The sequence below is a fragment of the Trachypithecus francoisi genome, unplaced genomic scaffold (genome assembly GCF_009764315.1).
Source record: "Trachypithecus francoisi isolate TF-2019V2 unplaced genomic scaffold, Tfra_2.0 Lachesis_group5, whole genome shotgun sequence".
Taxonomy (NCBI): Eukaryota; Metazoa; Chordata; class Mammalia; order Primates; family Cercopithecidae; genus Trachypithecus; species Trachypithecus francoisi.
Window position 1 is genome coordinate 123924160 of NW_022681470.1, and position 18814 is coordinate 123942973.

At 35.2% G+C, this 18814-nt stretch overlaps 1 protein-coding gene across 5 annotated transcripts in view; it reads left to right on the forward strand.

Moving 5' to 3' along the window:
* DPYD (dihydropyrimidine dehydrogenase) overlaps positions 1 to 18814 on the forward strand; it is an 881134-nt gene that overhangs the window by 361559 nt on the left and 500761 nt on the right. For all 5 annotated transcript variants that reach the window (XM_033199100.1, XM_033199098.1, XM_033199103.1 and 2 more), the window contains one exon: positions 10043 to 10253. In XM_033199100.1, coding sequence (XP_033054991.1) covers positions 10043 to 10253 — 211 coding nt within the window. The remainder of the gene's footprint in view (positions 1 to 10042; positions 10254 to 18814) is intronic.

Below are 18814 nucleotides of genomic sequence, written 5' to 3' on the forward strand. Positions count from 1 at the left end.
ACTGAAAAAAATAAATTATCCCTAGTTTTCAGTCTCTTAAAAGATAGCTGAGAACTAAAAAAAGAAGGAAATACAAGCAAGTAATATATAAAAAGCAAGAAATAATAAAGATTACTAGAATCCAAGAGTATTAGCAAGTGGCAGAAAGCAGATGATCCTGATTTGTAAAGAATTTGTACATGGAGGCATTTTAAGATTAAAGGAGGAACTACAAAGGCACCAAGTTACACAGAATGGAGTTTTGTGAGATATTCCAACAGCTGCCAGGAAGGCTTGAATCCATCAAAATCTAAGATGAAGAAAATAAGTGTTAGTCAAGTTTAAGAAAATGTCATCAATAGTAAATGAATTGTGTTTAAAAATACTCTTTTTGGCCAGGTGCGATGGCTCACGCCTGTAATCCCAGCACTTTGGGAGGCTGGGGCAGGCGGATCACAAGGTCAGGAGCTCGAGACCATCCTGGCTAACATGGTGAAACCCTGTCTCTACTAAAAATACAAAAAATTTAGCTGGGTGTGGTGGAGGGCGCCCGTAGTCCCAGCTACTCGGGAGGCTGAGGCAGGAGAATGGTGTGAACCTGGGAGGCGGAGCTTGCAGTGAGTGGGGATCGCGCCACTGCACTCCAGCCTGGGCGACAGAGTGAGACTGCATCTCAAAAAACAAACAAACAAACAACAACAACAGAAACACTCATTACTTGTTAAAGGAGATGTATTTAATGATAGTCGTGCCAAGGCATTTTAAGCCTCTAAAGCCTCTAAATTATTCCTTACATTGCATATCTGGGTTTTGCAGCACAATAGTGGCACAATAAAATTAGTAAGGACTCAGTTAAGGGATGACTATATTTATCCAGTGTGTAGTACAACTCTCATTTGGAGAAATGTTTCTTTATGTTCAAGATTCTTCAACTTTAAAAAACTTAAAGTGAAAACATTCTATGTGTGAATGAAGCCTGACCAGGTACTAAAAGAAGGAATGTCAATTTATGGTCTCAGCAAACTTTTTTTGCCTAATTAAAAGAATAATTGCAGAATTTGCTTGTACAGGCTAGAGATTAATTAACATATAAAAATTGTTCTACATTTCACCACTCACCATAAATATGTATAAGTTAAAAATTAATAAATATTTTTATTTTATTTTATTTATTTATTTTTTTTTTTTTTGAGACGGAGTCTCGCTCTGTCGCCCAAGCTGGAGTGCAGTGGCCGGATCTCAGCTCACTGAAAGCTCCGCCTCCCGCGTTCACGCCATTCTCCTGCCTCAGCCTCCCGAGTGGCTGGGACTACAGGCGCCTGCCACCTCGCCCGGCTGGTTTTTTGTACTTTTTAGTAGAGACGGGGTTTCACCGTGTTAGCCAGGATGGTCTCGATCTCCTGACCTTGTGATCCGCCCCTCTCGGCCTCCCAAAGTGCTGGGATTACAGGCTTGAGCCACCGCGCCCGGCCAATAAATATTTTTAAAACTGTTTAGAAAATTAAAGAATATGAGATCAAGTGTGAATGGGCCGAGTTGGATGCCTCTTCTTTTACCCTCCTTCAAGTCCTTGGTAACCCAGATAAGTAGAAGATTGGATTGTAAAATCAAACTCATATGAATTAAATATCACTCTGTATCAAACTAGATTATTAACTTCAAGGATACAATTAAAAACAAACTGTCAGGTAAACAAGAAGTGCAGGACTACCACCAACAGAGTTCCTCAGGTTCTATCTTGCTGCATTAGGATTTGCTCTAAACCAGATTAACATGTGGTCTCTAAGTCATGTAAGTAGCTCCATCACTTAGATCAAGGAAAGTTGTTTCACTTATGAGACATCTAATTTATACTCAGATAGTTATGTAACTTGCTCTTTATAGTGATCTATGCCCCTTAAATTCACCTTTCCAGGTTTGTTTACCATAGCAATCCTAAACTAACAGATATGCCATGCTAAAAGCATTCCATTGCTAAGGACTCTTCCACTTATAAATGACAATAGTTTGTTTCCCAGTAAGATGCTTACATATTACATAGAGCTTTAACCAAGCTACTTTCCTTCTTTTCTTCTTGAGATAAACTCCTTTACCCTTCCACACTCACTTCTTCAAAGAGAGAGAATGGATTCCATACAAGAACTTCCTAGTAACTAATCCCTTTCCAGTGATTAATTCTTAAGTTTCCTTCAAGATTAGCTTATATAGCACCTTTTCCATGCTACCCTTTGTTTTTTTTTCTTCTTTTTTCCTTTTCCTTTTTTTTTTTTTTTTTTTTTTTGAGACAGGATCTTGCTCTGTCACCAAGGCTGGAATGCAGTGGCATGATCATAGCTCATTGCAATCTCTAACACCTGGGCTGTACAGATCCTCCCACCTCAGTCTTCCAAGTAGCTGGGACTACAGACAGATGCCACCACACCTGGCTAATTTTTAAAAAATGTTTTAGTAGGGATGAGATTTCTCTATTTTACCCTGGCTAGTCTTGAACTCCTAGCCTTAAACAGTTCTCCCACCTTGACCTTCCAAAACACTGAGATTATAGGCCTGAGCTACCGTGCCCAGCAATGGTGCCCTTCCTTGATCTGCACTACTGCTAGGGAAAATGCCCATTTATGTGCCATTCGAGTATACTGCCTTTACACATGACACAGATTCCTAACTCCTTCAATTTTTGTTTTGATATCGAGTCTCGCTCTGTTGCCCAGGCTGGATTGCAGTGGTGCTTTCGGCTCACTGCAAACTCTGTATCCTGGGTTCACGCCATTCTCCTGCCTCAGCCTCCTGAGTAGCTGATACTACAGGTGCCTGCCACCATGCCCAGCTATTTTTTTTTTTTTTTTTGTATTTTTAGTAGAGACGGGGTTTCACCGTGTTAGCCAGCACGGTCTCGATCCCCAGACCTCATGATCCGCCCTCCTTGGCCTCCCAAAGGCCAAACTTTAATCAGGCTCCTGAACCTTCTCCAAGGCCCACCTGTGTGCTTCCCTGTAAAGTCCGGTTTTAGCAAGAACCCTCCATTCTCAATATCCGATGACAGTTTTTATCCCCCAAATGAGAGTTAAACTCCAAAAACAGAATGGACAGGTAGGAATTAATAGCCAAGGAGTAGGTTGTGAATCAGTAGATAAAATATTACTGAAAGGAAACATCAGGGTAAGGCTTTATCCTGTTGGCTAAATCAATCTAACAGGATTCTTGCAGAAGACAGGCCAGGGTCAGACATCACCTGGGTCATAGCGGAGGATGAGGTACCTGATGAGATATTGAAGAAGATTAAATATCAAGAGTGAGGGATTTTGCTACACTGACTTAGCAGGGTTCTTGCTAAATCTGGATTTTACAAAAAAGCACAGAAGTGGTCCTAGGAAAAGGTTCAGAACCTGACTAAATTTGGATCAAGCAAATTATGTTTGTTGTACATTATTACCTATAGATGCTGGTTTTCTGCTTCTATGAGATTTTTAAGGCAGAGTTTATTTTACCTGTAGATCACAGCACTGTTTTTGTACATAATATTTAACAAATGTTTGGTTAGATGGATGGTGCTCTTACCACATGGCTCTGAATGTTTCTTGTACATCAGATAATTTAACAATGATGAAATGAGATGATATTTTCTAGGTTTATCACTGGCCAAAGTAGACTACTAAATAATTTTGCTTCTAAATAATATTTTTAGGTTTTTGTGTTCATATAGAATGGATAAATGGTCAATTAGTATTAGAGGGTAATCTTTACAAAAAATGTTGTTTCTTCATATTGCTTCTCAAACTTTGGTTTATTAGAAGTTATTCCACAATTTAATATATGCTGGTTTTGAGCTCTGCTCATTATAGTTTATAACCTATTCTTGCTTTGCCTATGAGCAATCTAAAAGTGAGTTGACATCATGCTTTTAATTATAGAAAATTAAGTTGTTTCATAATTTCTAGAGTATGATGCCTGTAATATTAATCAGACCAAATCATCACATTACATAAAGTTAATCATTAAAATGATGATCATTATTGCATGCATATAGCATGCTATTTTTATTTCACTCAGCATCAGCCACATATCTTTCCTGAATATGGAGGTGAAAATCAAAGTTGAAAATTTTTTTTAACTTTCCCTCTGCTGTGTAAAAAGAAAGTGACAACCGGATTTGTCAAATGTAAGAAATAGACCCTTATAGCTACTTACTACTTTATTGGTGGAGATTAGGAAAAGAGAGGTTGGCATGTTTGCTTGATATACTAATTGTCCCTCATAAGGACATGCTCCATCAAATAAATATATATGGGTGCCATGAGGAGAAGCATTCATATCCAGATTCAGAGTTACTGATTATTAATGATTATTGACAAACGTTAGGTGTTAAAAGGCACTAACACTGACATCTGTGAATTACTTGTCACAGAAGGCTGGTTACTTTGAACAGTAACGCTGCATATGGTTAGACCATCAGTCAGTTTGGTCCATGTTTTCTGATAGCAGCATAAATGACAACTGAGGAGGAACGCCATTTACTTTTTTATTTCAACCTTGCAACATAGGATGATCTGGTCAGGTAGCATGTCTTCTGCTGTGTCCTGTTACTTACATTGAGATGGGTGTTTAGTAGCCATTCACTCAGTATACTACTAGTTGGTTGTACTTTCCTTAATTTGAATGTCCTTCAGATTTTCATAATTATTTGTCATTCATTCTAGTAAACAAAACTTTATTCAGGGTCTATTGTATGCCAATCATTTTATAGACACAGATTGGGCTGTGACCAGTCTTGATGCCCTATACTTCCATGTGACATTCACTTGATGCCCGTTCATTGACTTACTGACTGGCATGCATTCTGATTTTCTGGGTTCTATCTTAATGTTCACGGGCTTATACTTATCAATTGTTGACTATTTTAATATCACTCTTGGACATAAAGGTGGGAATGTTCAATAAGATATTCTTCCTCTACTTAAAGAGTGTTGAGAACGAGTTTACTATTGAACAAACTTATTTAAATTCTATGTTAGTTTTTCAATTTTGTATCTTAAGATAGTCTGTTTTGTGTATCTAATATCCACTTTGTGAAGTAGTACTTTTTTTTTGTTCTCAATTTACTCTTTATCTGGATGCAAGATGTCTCTATTAACTCGTTTACAATATTGGGTTCATAAGCCCATCACGTGGTTCCTGTATTTCATGATTTTATAGTACTGGTAAATGTGCTTAGACTGGGAAGCTTGAGTCTCCTCTTCCCACAAAGGTACCTTTATTTAGCCTAGCCCTTCATCTTTGACTTTAGCTTTTCCTTTTCCACTTTGCTTTGTTTGAGGTTCAGCAACTAGAATCATACAGTCTCATTATTTCAAATATACTACAGTTGCTATTCTTGGACATAATGAAGACCAAGTAGGATGTAGTTTCAGCTTGATCCTAATTTCAGATAAGTTTTTTCATCCCTTAGTGTATTTTTGGCTTCTATGAGCCTCAGTTTCTCCCCTGTAGAAGAAAATAATGCTTGTCCACAGATTTTTTTTTTTTTTTCTTTGTGAGGCCAGCAAGCAGCAGTGTGCCTAAGGCTGTATGCTAAGTCTGTAAAATCATGCTGATGCCCAGTGTGGTTTTTGGCTTTTTGCACCACAGCAGGGAGACAAAGTCGGTTTGAAACTAAGTACTTTTTTTGTAACAAATATATGGATGTCATAACATTTTTCTGTTTGAAGATTGAGTTACATGTAAAGCATTATATGTATTTTCTGTATGAAGATTAAGTGAATTACATGTAAAGCACTTAAAAGAATACTTTTAAGTGTTATAAATACCTGTTATTATTATTATTTATCTTGTTATAAAACAAGATTTATGGCTGGGCGCGGTATCTTACGCCTGTATTCCCAGCACTTCGGGAGGCTGAGGCGGGTGGATCACTTGAGGTCAGGAGTTTGAGACCAACCTGGCCAACAGGATGAAACCCCATTACTGCTAAAAATACAAAAATTAGCCAGGCATGGTGGTGGGTGCCTGTAATCTCAGCTACTTGGAAGGCTGAGGCAGGAGAATCACTTGAACCAGGGAGGCGGAGGCTGTAGTGAGCTGAGATCTTGCCACTACCCTCCAGCCTGTGCAACTGGCAACAGAGTGTAACTCCATCTCAAATAAATAAATCGTGTCACTGCACTCCAGCCTGGGCAACTGGCAACAGAACGAAACTCCGTCTCAAATAAAATAAAATAAAATAAAAATAATAACACAAGATTTATAACAAGACAAATAATAGATTTGTTAAATAGTGAAAGTAAATCTTTATGATGTCCAATAATATTTCAAAGTATATTTCACTTCACATATAATGTCACAATTTTAATTTAGGATTCTTTAAGATGAGAGCACTCCTTCAGTGATTGGGATAGGCTCAAAATCGAAATAAAGATTTTATTACTTACAGTTCCTGAAGGGGAACACATTATGCACAGAGGTCACACACACGGAGGTCAGGGGTGAATGGAGAGAGACAGAGAGAAAAGAAGAGAGAAAATGGGACTTGCGGGCCAGTGCCTTTATTTGTGGATCCAGGGCGTTATACAAACGGGTTTCTCCTGGGAAATTTTAACTGATTAGTTCAAAGCACAAGTTCCTGGACATCAAGCAGTGACTGAGAGGCAGTCATTGTGGTGTGTCTGCACGGTCCATGCAGGGTGGAGGATCAGCAGGACCAGTCCAGCAGGCTGCATCTACTCATTTCATAGGGAAGTGGTGATCAGGGAGCAAGTGTATAAGGCAAATATCTTGATGCACCACACTGAGAAACGGGGGTGCTGCAGGGAGGTAGAGTATAGAATTGGAAACTGTGTGTGTCAAGGGTGACTGAATCTTTCTTCTGGTATAATGAAGTCCAACTTATATTTAAAATAGATGTCAAGGCAGCATAAAATTATAAGCATTCACTATACAAGTTTACCCTGTGTTTTCACTGTCCTAATATTTCCCTATTTCCTGAGATAAATCTTAACGTTATCTCACTCTCCCAATATTAATACTTTCCAAACAAATATATATATGCAAATGACTATAACTATTTTTTCTTTAAACGGTTTTCCCTTTCTTATGTAAAATGGTAAATCTAGCTATCAAGTAGCAAAATAGCAGAAAGTGGTGTGATTTATGTCTGCTGCTTAATAGTCTAATTCTACATGTATTAGTGAGTGAAGAAAATCTCTAAAGTTTGAAAAGCAAAAAAATGCAGATGAATCTCTGTGGGGTCCAGTGTTCATGCCATCCCCAGTGCACTGATGGATAATTGGTAAGAATGCTAGATATTTGAATACATATAATCAAACCTGGTACACATAGAAAATTATGATGTGAGATTAGCATATACTAAAGCCATTTTTTTATGTTTATATCTATGTATGGTTATACAAAGTCCTCAAAAATCAAAACCATGGTGCGAACATTACTAAAACATGCTGAGGCATTCAGTGATTAATAATATTTATTTTAAATTCATAGAAGTTTTTGCTTTGTAAGTTATGTCCAATTTTTTGTTTCCAAATTTAATGCCAAATTTGCCAAAATGTATGAGAGATTATCTCTATGTCATAGTAGATACCATAGAAGTATTAATAGATAGCAAAGATAGAGTGGGGCCAAACAGATCCTAAGTCAATCAGTGAGACATATTCCCAGTGGGTACGGCGTAGCCCAGTGCTTCATTTCTGCCCTCCACAGAAAACAGTACTGTTACAGATACACAATGTATATTGATTTATTCAAACCATAAACATTTGGAGTTGTTACTCAATCAAGGGTGGCCTTATCATTAACACGTAGCACCACTTGCCATTTTGAAACACAATAAACTGGTTTATATTGATGAGTTACAAGGTGATATGTGGCATAAGTGTGACAAAAGTGATACAGAAAACATATTTTACATATTGGAATCATCTTTATTTTGTCATTTGAATTATTCAAGGAATAGTTTGCCTTCCAGAAATCGTACATTTTTATTTTGTAGAAAATGAAAGAGGAGTCTAAGGTTTGTCTTTGTCCTGCCTTTTACTAACCTTTGTTATTGGGCCACCTCTCTCTTGAAATCACAATCTCATTTCTAAGTGATATTGAATAGCTGAAGAATGATTCAGAGGAAAAAAAAGTGAATTCAGAAAATAGTAACTATGAATACATAGCCTTCTAGATGCTCAGTTCTGCTTTAGGCATTTTACATTTTGGAGTTGTTTTCAGTAACACCGCACATACCAATTAATGAGATGGTGTTCTCCCCATTTTATATATAAGGAAACTATCCCAAATAAACAGCAGAGCAGATTTCAATTTTTTTTTCGATTCCACTTACCTCTAATCTTCCTTTCTGAGGAGTGAGCAGTTTTATATCAACTGCTTTGTATATTTGCCACTATAACATCCCACATGTTTTTTTTTTATATTGCTAATTTCTTGATTTTCATAATAAAAAGGGAAAGACTGTGTAATAATTTGTATGTGGTTCCAATTTTTAAGCCTTTAATGACAATATTTTTCAAAATCCTAAATAAGACATAGATTGAGTAGCTTCATAATAATGTATGGTATAGATCGGTGTTTCCCAACCATTTTATTCTTACCCCTTTTGGGAGTATCTTTAGATTTTTCTTAATCCTCCCTGCTATAATTTTAGTACCATAGATATACTGTATAACTGTTTATATACTTCAGCTCTTTGAAGGGACCAGACCATTATGATATCTAAGGATTTTTTTCTTTCCCCTAAGAATTAATTTTTGCTCCCTAGGGGCAATATTACTGTCTTTGAAAATGTGTCGTAGAGACCAAGTTCTGAGTCAGTCAGCTATAATTTAATAAAGACAGTGGTTAACAAAGTATCTTCTGTGCCCTAGAAGCATAGCATCACCTTAAGGATTTGTTAGACATGCAAATCCTCAGGCCTCACCTAAACCTCGTTAGAAACTCTGAAAACGGGCCTGTGCAGTCTGGTTTAACGAACCTTCCAGGTGATAGTGATTCATGGCACTAGTTCTGGACAGGTTGTTGAAAAATGGGCCCATGGCCTGATTACAGCATTGAGTTAATTACTTTATGTCTTAGTTTTTCCATATTGACAAAGCCCAGATAACTCTTTAGTTTGAAGCCTCATACACACAACCTCAGTGGAAACATTACTCAGGGATCCTGTTGAGAATCCGCCTGGCTTTCAGAGTAAAGGAAAATAATAAGACTGAACATCCCAAAACACTTCAGTAGGACATTTTTGCATTTTTTTAAGAAAAGAACATTGAACATAGTACTTCTGATTACACTGACAAAGGTCTGGATTTCTCCAAAAGCAATTAATGGAAAAATAAGCAAATGAGTCAATATTAATATTCTGTCTCAATGAACATTCCATGATGCATATGAAAACAAACAGAAACTGGGGTATCCAGATTTTATGGCAGAATGAATTATGTTGGAAATGGGGAAGAACTGGGGATTCATCAGGAGAACATGCTTGTTTCACTGTCTTCAATTTTTCATTTATAGTATTTGCTTCTGTGGTTTTATAAAAGGAAGATTTTTTTTTTTTTTTAATTTCTTAGTTCTGCAGAGTTTCTCTAGTCTTTTTCTCCTACCTACCATTCTAATCATGTACTTGCACAGATTGGCTCACCCACTTTATTGACTTTTTTCCAGCTTGGATATATGCAGCCTGGTAATAAACAGAAGTATTTATTTTAATATGCAGCATGATTTGAAAAGAGAGCTTAATCTACTGAATTGAAAACGTAAAAATAATAAGCTACTATGGTCAGAAACCTCACAAACTACCAAATGTAGAGCATGCAGTACTTAAAACTTGAGAAATACCTTATGATGTCGTGATCTATAAACATCCAATTCAAGACTCCTTGAGTCAGTGATTTACAAAATGCAAATAACTGGTAACTGAAACTCAGATTTGGTGAAAGAAAAAGCTGCATATTGACTTAATATCATAAGCTTTAGCATGTATAATTCAATTAGAAATCAAATACTGTATGGAGTAAAAAACATTTTCAAGTTTCTTTTCTGTTCTGTTTTGTTTTAGATGGAACTTGCTAAGGAAGAAAAGTGTGAATTTCTGCCATTCCTGTCCCCACGGAAGGTTATAGTAAAAGGTGGGAGAATTACTGCTATGCAATTTGTTCGGACAGAGCAAAATGAAACTGGAAAATGGAACGAAGATGAAGATCAGATGGTCCATCTGAAAGCCGATGTGGTCATCAGTGCCTTTGGTTCAGTTCTGAGTGATCCTAAAGGTACAGTGCTGGGAGCTGAAATGTGTGATGCAATTGTCTATTATTTTAGTGCTGTAATAGTTTCTAGCTTTCAGGGAATTGTTTTTCACTTTAACATTTATTTTTCTTTCTAGTTAAGATGTAAAAGCAATCTTTATTCAAAAGGCTGAGAAATGGTATTTAATGCTTATACAGAATTATTTTTAAAGTGGCAAGAATTGAAAAGAACATTAATCTTTCTTTTATGTTTATAACTAAAACACATATTCTACTCTATAACAGTATTTGCCTTGTTTCTTATAGAAGAATTGCTTTTTCTTCAATTAGACTAGAGTAAGAAAATGAGGCAGAGTAGTTGGAACAGCCAGTCTTCAATGATTCAGACAAATTAAAATCTAATGAATGGCCAAAAATAGAATTTTTGTTTATTACCATCCTTGTGCCAGATCATCACTTCAGACGTCAGAATTATCAAATTAGAAAGTTTAAATGTCTGTCATTTTCACCTGGATGTCATAAATGAACATGCTAAGAAAAAACAAAATGTTTTTTGAAAAGATAATGAGAGAAAGAAATGTTTTATATAACATTTCAATTGAATAATGATTCAGTCAATAAGACTACTTTATATTATACTTTTCCCGCATACAGTGTTTTTGTAGGTCATTATAGATGAAAGCTTATGTGTCTAGGTACCTTCATTTTACAAATCCTTTTACCTTTTAATTCATATTATTGAAATGACAGTTAACTCTGTCGTTCTGTGAAGGGAAAATAAAATATGTTTTTCTAGGTCAGAGATTCATTAAGAACAACCATACCAAAAATCTCTCTAAACCTGATCATTCCTGTCTATGACTTCCTACTATATCCATGCTAAAATTACATTTTTTTTGTCTGAAGTTGGAAGAGATATATACATGAAAATGTATATTTTTATGCCACAGATAAGTAAAGGATTCAACTAGTCATCAGATATTTTATCTGCAGGACATCAAACATCTTGGTATTTGGAAACATCCAGATGTTTAATGTCATCAAGATAAATGTTTTCAAATAGCTGGATGATGGCCTAAATTTGTCACTTTTTATGTAGACATTTATGTGGTATGTAGACCCAGTCAGAGTGTGGTTTATTTATTTAACTGAATTCAGGAAGGAAAAAAGAATAATACATAAAGTGCTTATATTATCTCAAAAATCCCATTCTTCTAACTATTAAATACTATGTACATCACCAAAATTTGAGTAAAATGTTGAATCATGTTTAACTAGCAATTCTGTTGATTATTTGCCTATCCAAAAAGGTTAGCTTAAGTATTTAAACTTATGTTCCCTAATTGGCAATCCTAATATTAATAAAAATTATCTTTTCCTAAACAAACCTAAACAGATTTGACTCAGAAAACAGCAATCTCAGATACGATTTTATAAGCTTGTGCTTGTACGTGTGTGCGCGGGCATGTGTATTTGTGTATGTATGTATGAAGAATAAAATATTTAAGTTAGCATATAAAATATGAAGGAGAAAATTTCATCTATTCAAGTTTGACTAGGTCATTTCACAATTTGTGCATTTTATTACAGAATTTACTGTGTATATTTCTTCTAGTACTTCATGTATGCCACCTCTTACACATTTGGAGAAGTCAAGGAAAAAAATGTTTCTTCGCTATGTTTTTTTTTTTTCCTCTTCTGATTTGAAATTATAAACTGCCTGTAGAAATTATCCTTAAATACAATTACTAACTTTACCAGGAGCCTTCCATATTTACATTAATAAGACGTTATTCTCCAAGTGAGAGGGGAGCTGGCAGAGCTGCAATGTGAGATAGCATTCATTCCTGGACTCCATCCAAATGTTTTTGATACTGTTCTTTTGGATGGAAAACATTAAAAAAAGGAGTCACAGAAGCAGTATTTGTTAGAATTTGATCAAGAAGATCTTACTCAATAAATTTAAAATCTTAAAGTTTCAAAGTCAGAAAACTGTCATGTGCACACATATATGTAAAATACAATGAAAAGCATTTTATTGGAAGCAAGCTGTCCATTTGGGTAAGAAGAGAAGATATTCATGTTAACTGTCTTCTACCATAAATTCCGCCCCATCCTAGCACTATGTGATGTCATTTCTGCGTGGTACCTAGTGATAATCACATATGTGACACCTGTTTTAATGCATTCATCTCTTAAAATGTTTACTTCTCTTTCCACCCCTCTAATTTTCTCCTTTTCAACCTCACTTTGCACAGACTTCAATGAACTGCATGTCAAATGCAGTGACATTTTTTCAGTCCTTATTATATTTTCTACATTTTATAATTGATAATGTTAAGAATTCTGTTTAAAATGCTGTCCTCCAAGTCACTTAAACTTCCTGAGGCTCAATTTCTTTATCTACTAAAAAAAACAAGCATAATAATACCTTATCTTTCAACCTCTCAGAACTATTGTCAGAATTAAAATGAAATAATGTGAAAGACTTGGAAACAAAACTAGAACACATTCTTGTTTGTGACACTTTATTTCCTTGTTTCGTCTTTTAACTATTCCTTTCCAACCCTATCACTGACTGCTTTTCTTCCTCTAGCTTTTTACTTTCCTAAGTTCAGAATTTGTTCATTTTCTCTCCTTAATATATTTATTTCTTCAGTGAACTGAATGTCTTGTTCATTCTTTCATTTGTCCATTCGTATGCGCATTCATTCCTCAAGATATATAATTGAACTTCTGTGTGCCAGACAGTGGCTAGACTTACAGTAGGCACTATTTCCTGTTTGTGTAAAAATGACTCTGAAATCTAGTTTTCCACTCCCCATTTCTCTTTTCATACTAAATTTTTGTTCGTGCATGTGACAAACATTTGCTGAGTACCTAATGAATGCCAAGTACCAAAATGTGTTCTAGAGAGTACGAAAATGAGCGAGTCATTGCATGGAATTTAAAATTCCATAGACTAGGTGTGGAGGCAGATCTGTAATCAATTAATTTTATTACAACGTGAGGAATGTGTACATTAAGAGAGATTTGCACAAAGTAAAAAAAAGTTCACCTTAGCAGATTTACCTAAAGCAGTTCTTTTCTCAACTTTACTGTTGTTGCGAATGGTACCATTAGTACTCCCCATAGCCAAAGTTTAAAATTTTACCCCAGTTCAAATTTCTAATTACAGTATTTATTAAATGTACCAATGTTATCTTACACTATGGTATAAAGCTTCCACTTCTCAATACTTCAGAACATCATCAATTGGTCTTATATACATTCTGTGTATCCAGCTATGTTTTCTTCCATTGAAATTATTCCTCCCAGCATCCAACACAGGGCACATTTCATAGTAGTAAAACAGAAAATCTTTGGTAAATGCATTACATAAAGACATGCTGAAAAATTCAAATAATGAGGTAAACTTGACAGAGTACATATAAAGTACAGTGATAAATGGCACTCTCAGCAGTCTGATTACAATAATATTTTAAATGAAAATACTTTTAAAATCTCAAATATATCAATAATAAGAACCTGAAAAGGTAAGCTAATTGGAAAACTGAAAGGAGATTACATTTTCAATGTCAGTATTTTCTGAAATATTACACAATCTTTGTTAAGTTTCTAAATTTGTTTCACAATGGAGAATGTAAAATAACTTTTTTAGTGTTATGCACCTAATATATCTGTAATAAACATTTCCTGTCATAAAATGATAAGTGCCTCACGAGCTTATGGAAAAGATAAGTATATGAAATTTATAAAATAAACTTGGATAAGATTTTGGGATTATAGTTGCTAATTATTTCATTGCCAGTAAGGATAATAAGAGTGATAAGTAATCATCATTACTTTACATAATTATATTTCATCCATCACTTTTTGGATTGTACCAGGGAGTGGGAAGTAGGAACAAAAGGCTACATATTCCATATCCATGTGCATGGAATATATATGCTGATCAGCATAATTTAATTGAATAACTTCATTAAACACTAGCTCAAATTTTGAAAGCAATGGTGTCTAATTTCTGACTCAATTGATGTAACCCCAGCCTTACATATCTTTCTTGTGAAAAACTCAAAACGGTTCCACTTAAAAAAAGTCTCCTCTATTCCCTCTAAGAATGTATGATTCCAGATCTTATCACATTAACTTGGGATTTTATTTTTCTAGATAGACTGTAAAGGCTATCAGGAGATTAAGCACAAACTTTCTGTAACTGCATTTCTCCTTTACAAATATTCTCCATTCACTGGAAAGTTCTAAACATTTATTTAAAATATGTATATGTATATTTTATTATACTTATATGTATAATATAAATATATGAATACATATTTATATATGATATAAATAGATATAATTCCTAATATAGGACGTTTCCTCTTCTGCTAAACACTATTGTCAGTATTTATTGAATTGAATTATGTTTCTTTTTGTTTGTTGGTACAATGTCAGGTTTAATTGATTTATTGTTTGTTTTATAGTGTATCTCTCCTTCTCTTTCTTGTTGGAACCAAACTGCCAGTTGTTAAGTGGGCCCAAATTTCTGCTAGTTTTGTATTAGTAAGAATTCTTTCCCCCTTTCAGTAATCTCATGGCTTCATTTTTACAACCGAGGCAATAAGGTTGACCTTGTCCTCACATTCCTAGGAGATCTGGATGACATAATTGTACGGTTTGTTGAATATGCTTTCAGACAACTGAATGAATGTACTTTAGCTCATTCTGTGATTCTGTGCCTCTTCCATACATTGTACCACAACCACTCTTTCATTATTTGAAATTTTAACTTTGTAAAGTTTTATTTTCTGTGATCTTCCAGAATCTATTTTATTTTCAAATTGTCATATAAACTCCAAGGAGGACAAGGAGTGTACCTTTATACTAAACTGTAGTCACAATAGCAACTGACATATTAGTGTGCCCATAATAGATCCACAGAAATATTAGTGCATTTGACTTGTTAGGGAATTAATTTTATTATGAGTTACTATTTTTTCCTATGATGGGATCTGCTTGGTTTATTTTTCTTAGAAAATGTAAAAGTTAGAAAAATAATTCTATTATTCTGTTGCTATGAATTTTTCCTTTGCTGTGGCATAAATTGTTGCATTCTTCATAATACAAAAACTATTACACTAATTACAGTCTATCTGGTATATTGGCTGAGAGTAGGGTCTCTGGAGCCTGGCTGCCTAGCTGGAAACCTGGCTCTCCTTCTAACTTCATCATCTTAAAGAATTACTTAGTCTCCCTGTTCTTAATGGTCCTCATGGTGTAAGGGGGATGACCATAGTATCAACATGCTAGAGTTATTTAGAAGAAATGAATTAAAAATATATGTAAAGCATTTACATATAGGCCTAGCATATAGTAAGCTTAAGTTACAGATGTTATTATTAATCTGTAACAAAACCACATTTTAGTAATTAAATTGATTTATATTAACTTTTATGTAGCTATTCATGTTGTTTAGGAATAAAATCATTTGAATATCAAGACTTCATCAGGAACCTTGGAGGCTCTGTCAACATGACTTTGTAAGTAAGTGAAGCAGATGCTCATACATTCATGATATTTTTAATAAGAAAATATTCAATATATTTGGTTAGATTTTTTTTCCTGAAAAAAGATTGAACAGTCTGTAACTGTATTATATATATATATATATATATTTTTTTTTTTTTTTTTTTTTTTTTTTTTTTTTGAGGCGGAGTCTTGCTCTGTCGCCCAGGCTGGAGTGCAGTGGCCGGATCTCAGCTCACTGCAAGCTCCGCCTCCCGGGTTTACGCCATTCTCCTGCCTCAGCCTCCCGAGTAGCTGGGACTACAGGCGCCCGCCACCTCGCCCGGCTAGTTTTTTTGTATTTTTAGTAGAGACGGGGTTTCACTGTATTAGCCAGGAGGGTCTCGATCTCCTGACCTCATGATCCGCCCGTCTCGGCCTCCCAAAGTGCTGGGATTACAGGCTTGAGCCACCGCGCCCGGCCCTGTATTATATATTTTTAAACTACTATCAATTCTAATGTTTTTCATGCCATTGAAAACAATTTTTCAACTATTTTTAGTTGTTAGAAATCTCCATTTTGAATTTCTAAAAATACGATATGTAAAAAGCACATATTTTTAAATGACTTTGGTTCTTCCTCTTAGAAATGGTGAAATTGGACCAAATTTTTTTGTTTGTTTAGTATAAGGATTGTTCATTTGTATTTTAAGGAAAGAAAGGCAGTTTTGAATTTTCACCTAAGTTTGAGATTTTAAATGCTTGAAAATTATGGGATTACATAACTAAGATTAAAAACCCATGTTTTCAGAAGGAAGACGTTAGGATGAATAGTGATGGACTCAGCATCATGTTGCACCACACTGCTCAGTAGCGCGGAGACAAGGTGACTGAGCTCAGGGCACAGCCAGGGAAGATATGACCCTTCTCTTAGGAAAGGAATTTATATACTTCACCCACTGCCTTCATTTTCTTTCTGCGCACTCACTAGGAACTAGAGATAACAAGGAAACACAAAACCTAGATAATTCTGAATCTTTAATGCAACTCTCAGAAATCAACTCCCTTGATAACATTGATTGCAATTAGTTCCATAAGGGAGTGTTTTCAGGGAAAAAAAAAAAAAAAGATTTTTAAATCACTCATCAGTTCCTCTTATTAGAAGGCCCTCAGAAAAGTTTTCGAAAGCCTCATGGGGTAAATCAAACATTCTGTCAATAGCAGCTTTGAGTGTAGCTTTGATTCACTTGCCCCCATACTGAGAAAAGGTGCAGGCCATGGGTTAATTTGCCTTGTTCTGGCCTAACTCGGAACTAGAAATTGCCAGTTAGTTAAGGAATGGCTTGCTAAGATTCTGATGATGCAAAAAGTCAAGAATTGTTCAAATGTGTCCATTTTTCTTTTCTCAATTGTTTAGGTATTGGGAAAAACCTGTGAAAAATGTTTTAATGTTAGCACTAGATGAGTTAAGTATTCAGAAATGGTAGTTACCTATGCTTTAAAAGACCCGGAATCAGTATGTTTGATTTGATTTACTCCTTATTAAAATGTAACTTATTTGGTAATTTATAATGAAATTGAGAAAGCCAGGACATTTTAAGAAACCCCAGTTTTTGGTTACCATCATGTTCTATTTTTCAAACAACAAAACATCTCTTATAGAAGCTACTGGTGGCAAAATTTTCTTTGAACAAGTATCCACTCTTTACGGCCTTCAGCTTACAAAATTTCTCATATCAAAAATAAAGGGGAAGAAGGAAATGGGATATTGATTTGAGAAGCTATCATAATTGGTCAGATTTTCACTGTTGCATGCATTTTAATAAACAAATATTTACAATGAAGTTTCAAAGAACAGTTTAAAGAACACTGCACTATATTGCTAGTTAGGATATCTTTTTGACTAATGGCAAAACATTAGAGGAAGGGACTTATTAGGGATTAATTTAAGTAAGAATGAATGACATTCTTACTTAACATTAAGAACTAAAGTAATCAGTCTGGTATAATACACTGGATACAATACAATAACTTGCATTAGGATTTTCCTTATTTATATTTCTAAGTGTGCTAGAAGGGACCTAAGAGATCATATATTCTAATCCCCTCACTTCACAGGTTTTTAGATAACATATGATGGCTAGTGCAGGCTCTCTTTTAAGGTAGGTTTCAGGGATAAAGCAGTGAAAAGAGAAATGCAAACTTTGCCTCCAAGAATGCACATTTTAACGGGGGAGACTCATAATTACAATAAATTGTACTTTGAGAAGTTTAGATTCCCAAGGAAGCACAGAACAGAGTCTAAGCATTCAGGGAAGCTTCCTAGAGGAAGTGGGTTGTAAATTGAAGTCTGAGTGATGTGTAGGAGTTTCCAGGTGGAACGGGGGTGGAAGGGAGGGAAGCCACAGGGAGATTATGCAATTTGCTCAACACCACACTGTTAGATTAAATAGTCATTTTACAGTCATTTTAAAAAGCTGTAAAAAATATATGTCTTTACAAAGTTGTCATCAGCCTACTTACTTCATGCATGTTCTCATCTTCATAAATGAAGGTCTGAATTTTTCATTTGTATTTCTAAAATAGAACTTTTTATTTTATGATTTCTACTATTCATTCTCTCATTATTCACCGTGCAATGAAGATTTCTTGATGCACGACTGTGTTCCAGGCACTGCTCAGGCACTAGGAATACAGACATAAGTAAAAGAGTCATTGCCCTTCAGGGACCCATAGGCTAATGAGAGAAACACACATGTAAATACATATATAGCAACACAGTGTGCTAATTTGAGATCACATTTGGAATGGGTTTTAGAGCTTGAGTAGGAGTTTCCCTGTTACAGAGAACATCATATACAGAAGTATGGGCTGACAAAATGACCTCATATGCCCAGACAATGGGGAGGCATTCTGTTTTGCTGAACCAGATGGTGTGTGGTTACATAAGGGTAGGGAGCAGGTAGGGATAAGATGGAAGGAAATATGGCTAAAGTATATGTGGAGTCAAAGGACTATATGCTAAAGTAGGGATTTTGAATTTTATGCTCTAGATGTGCAGGTGACAAATGAGGAGGTTT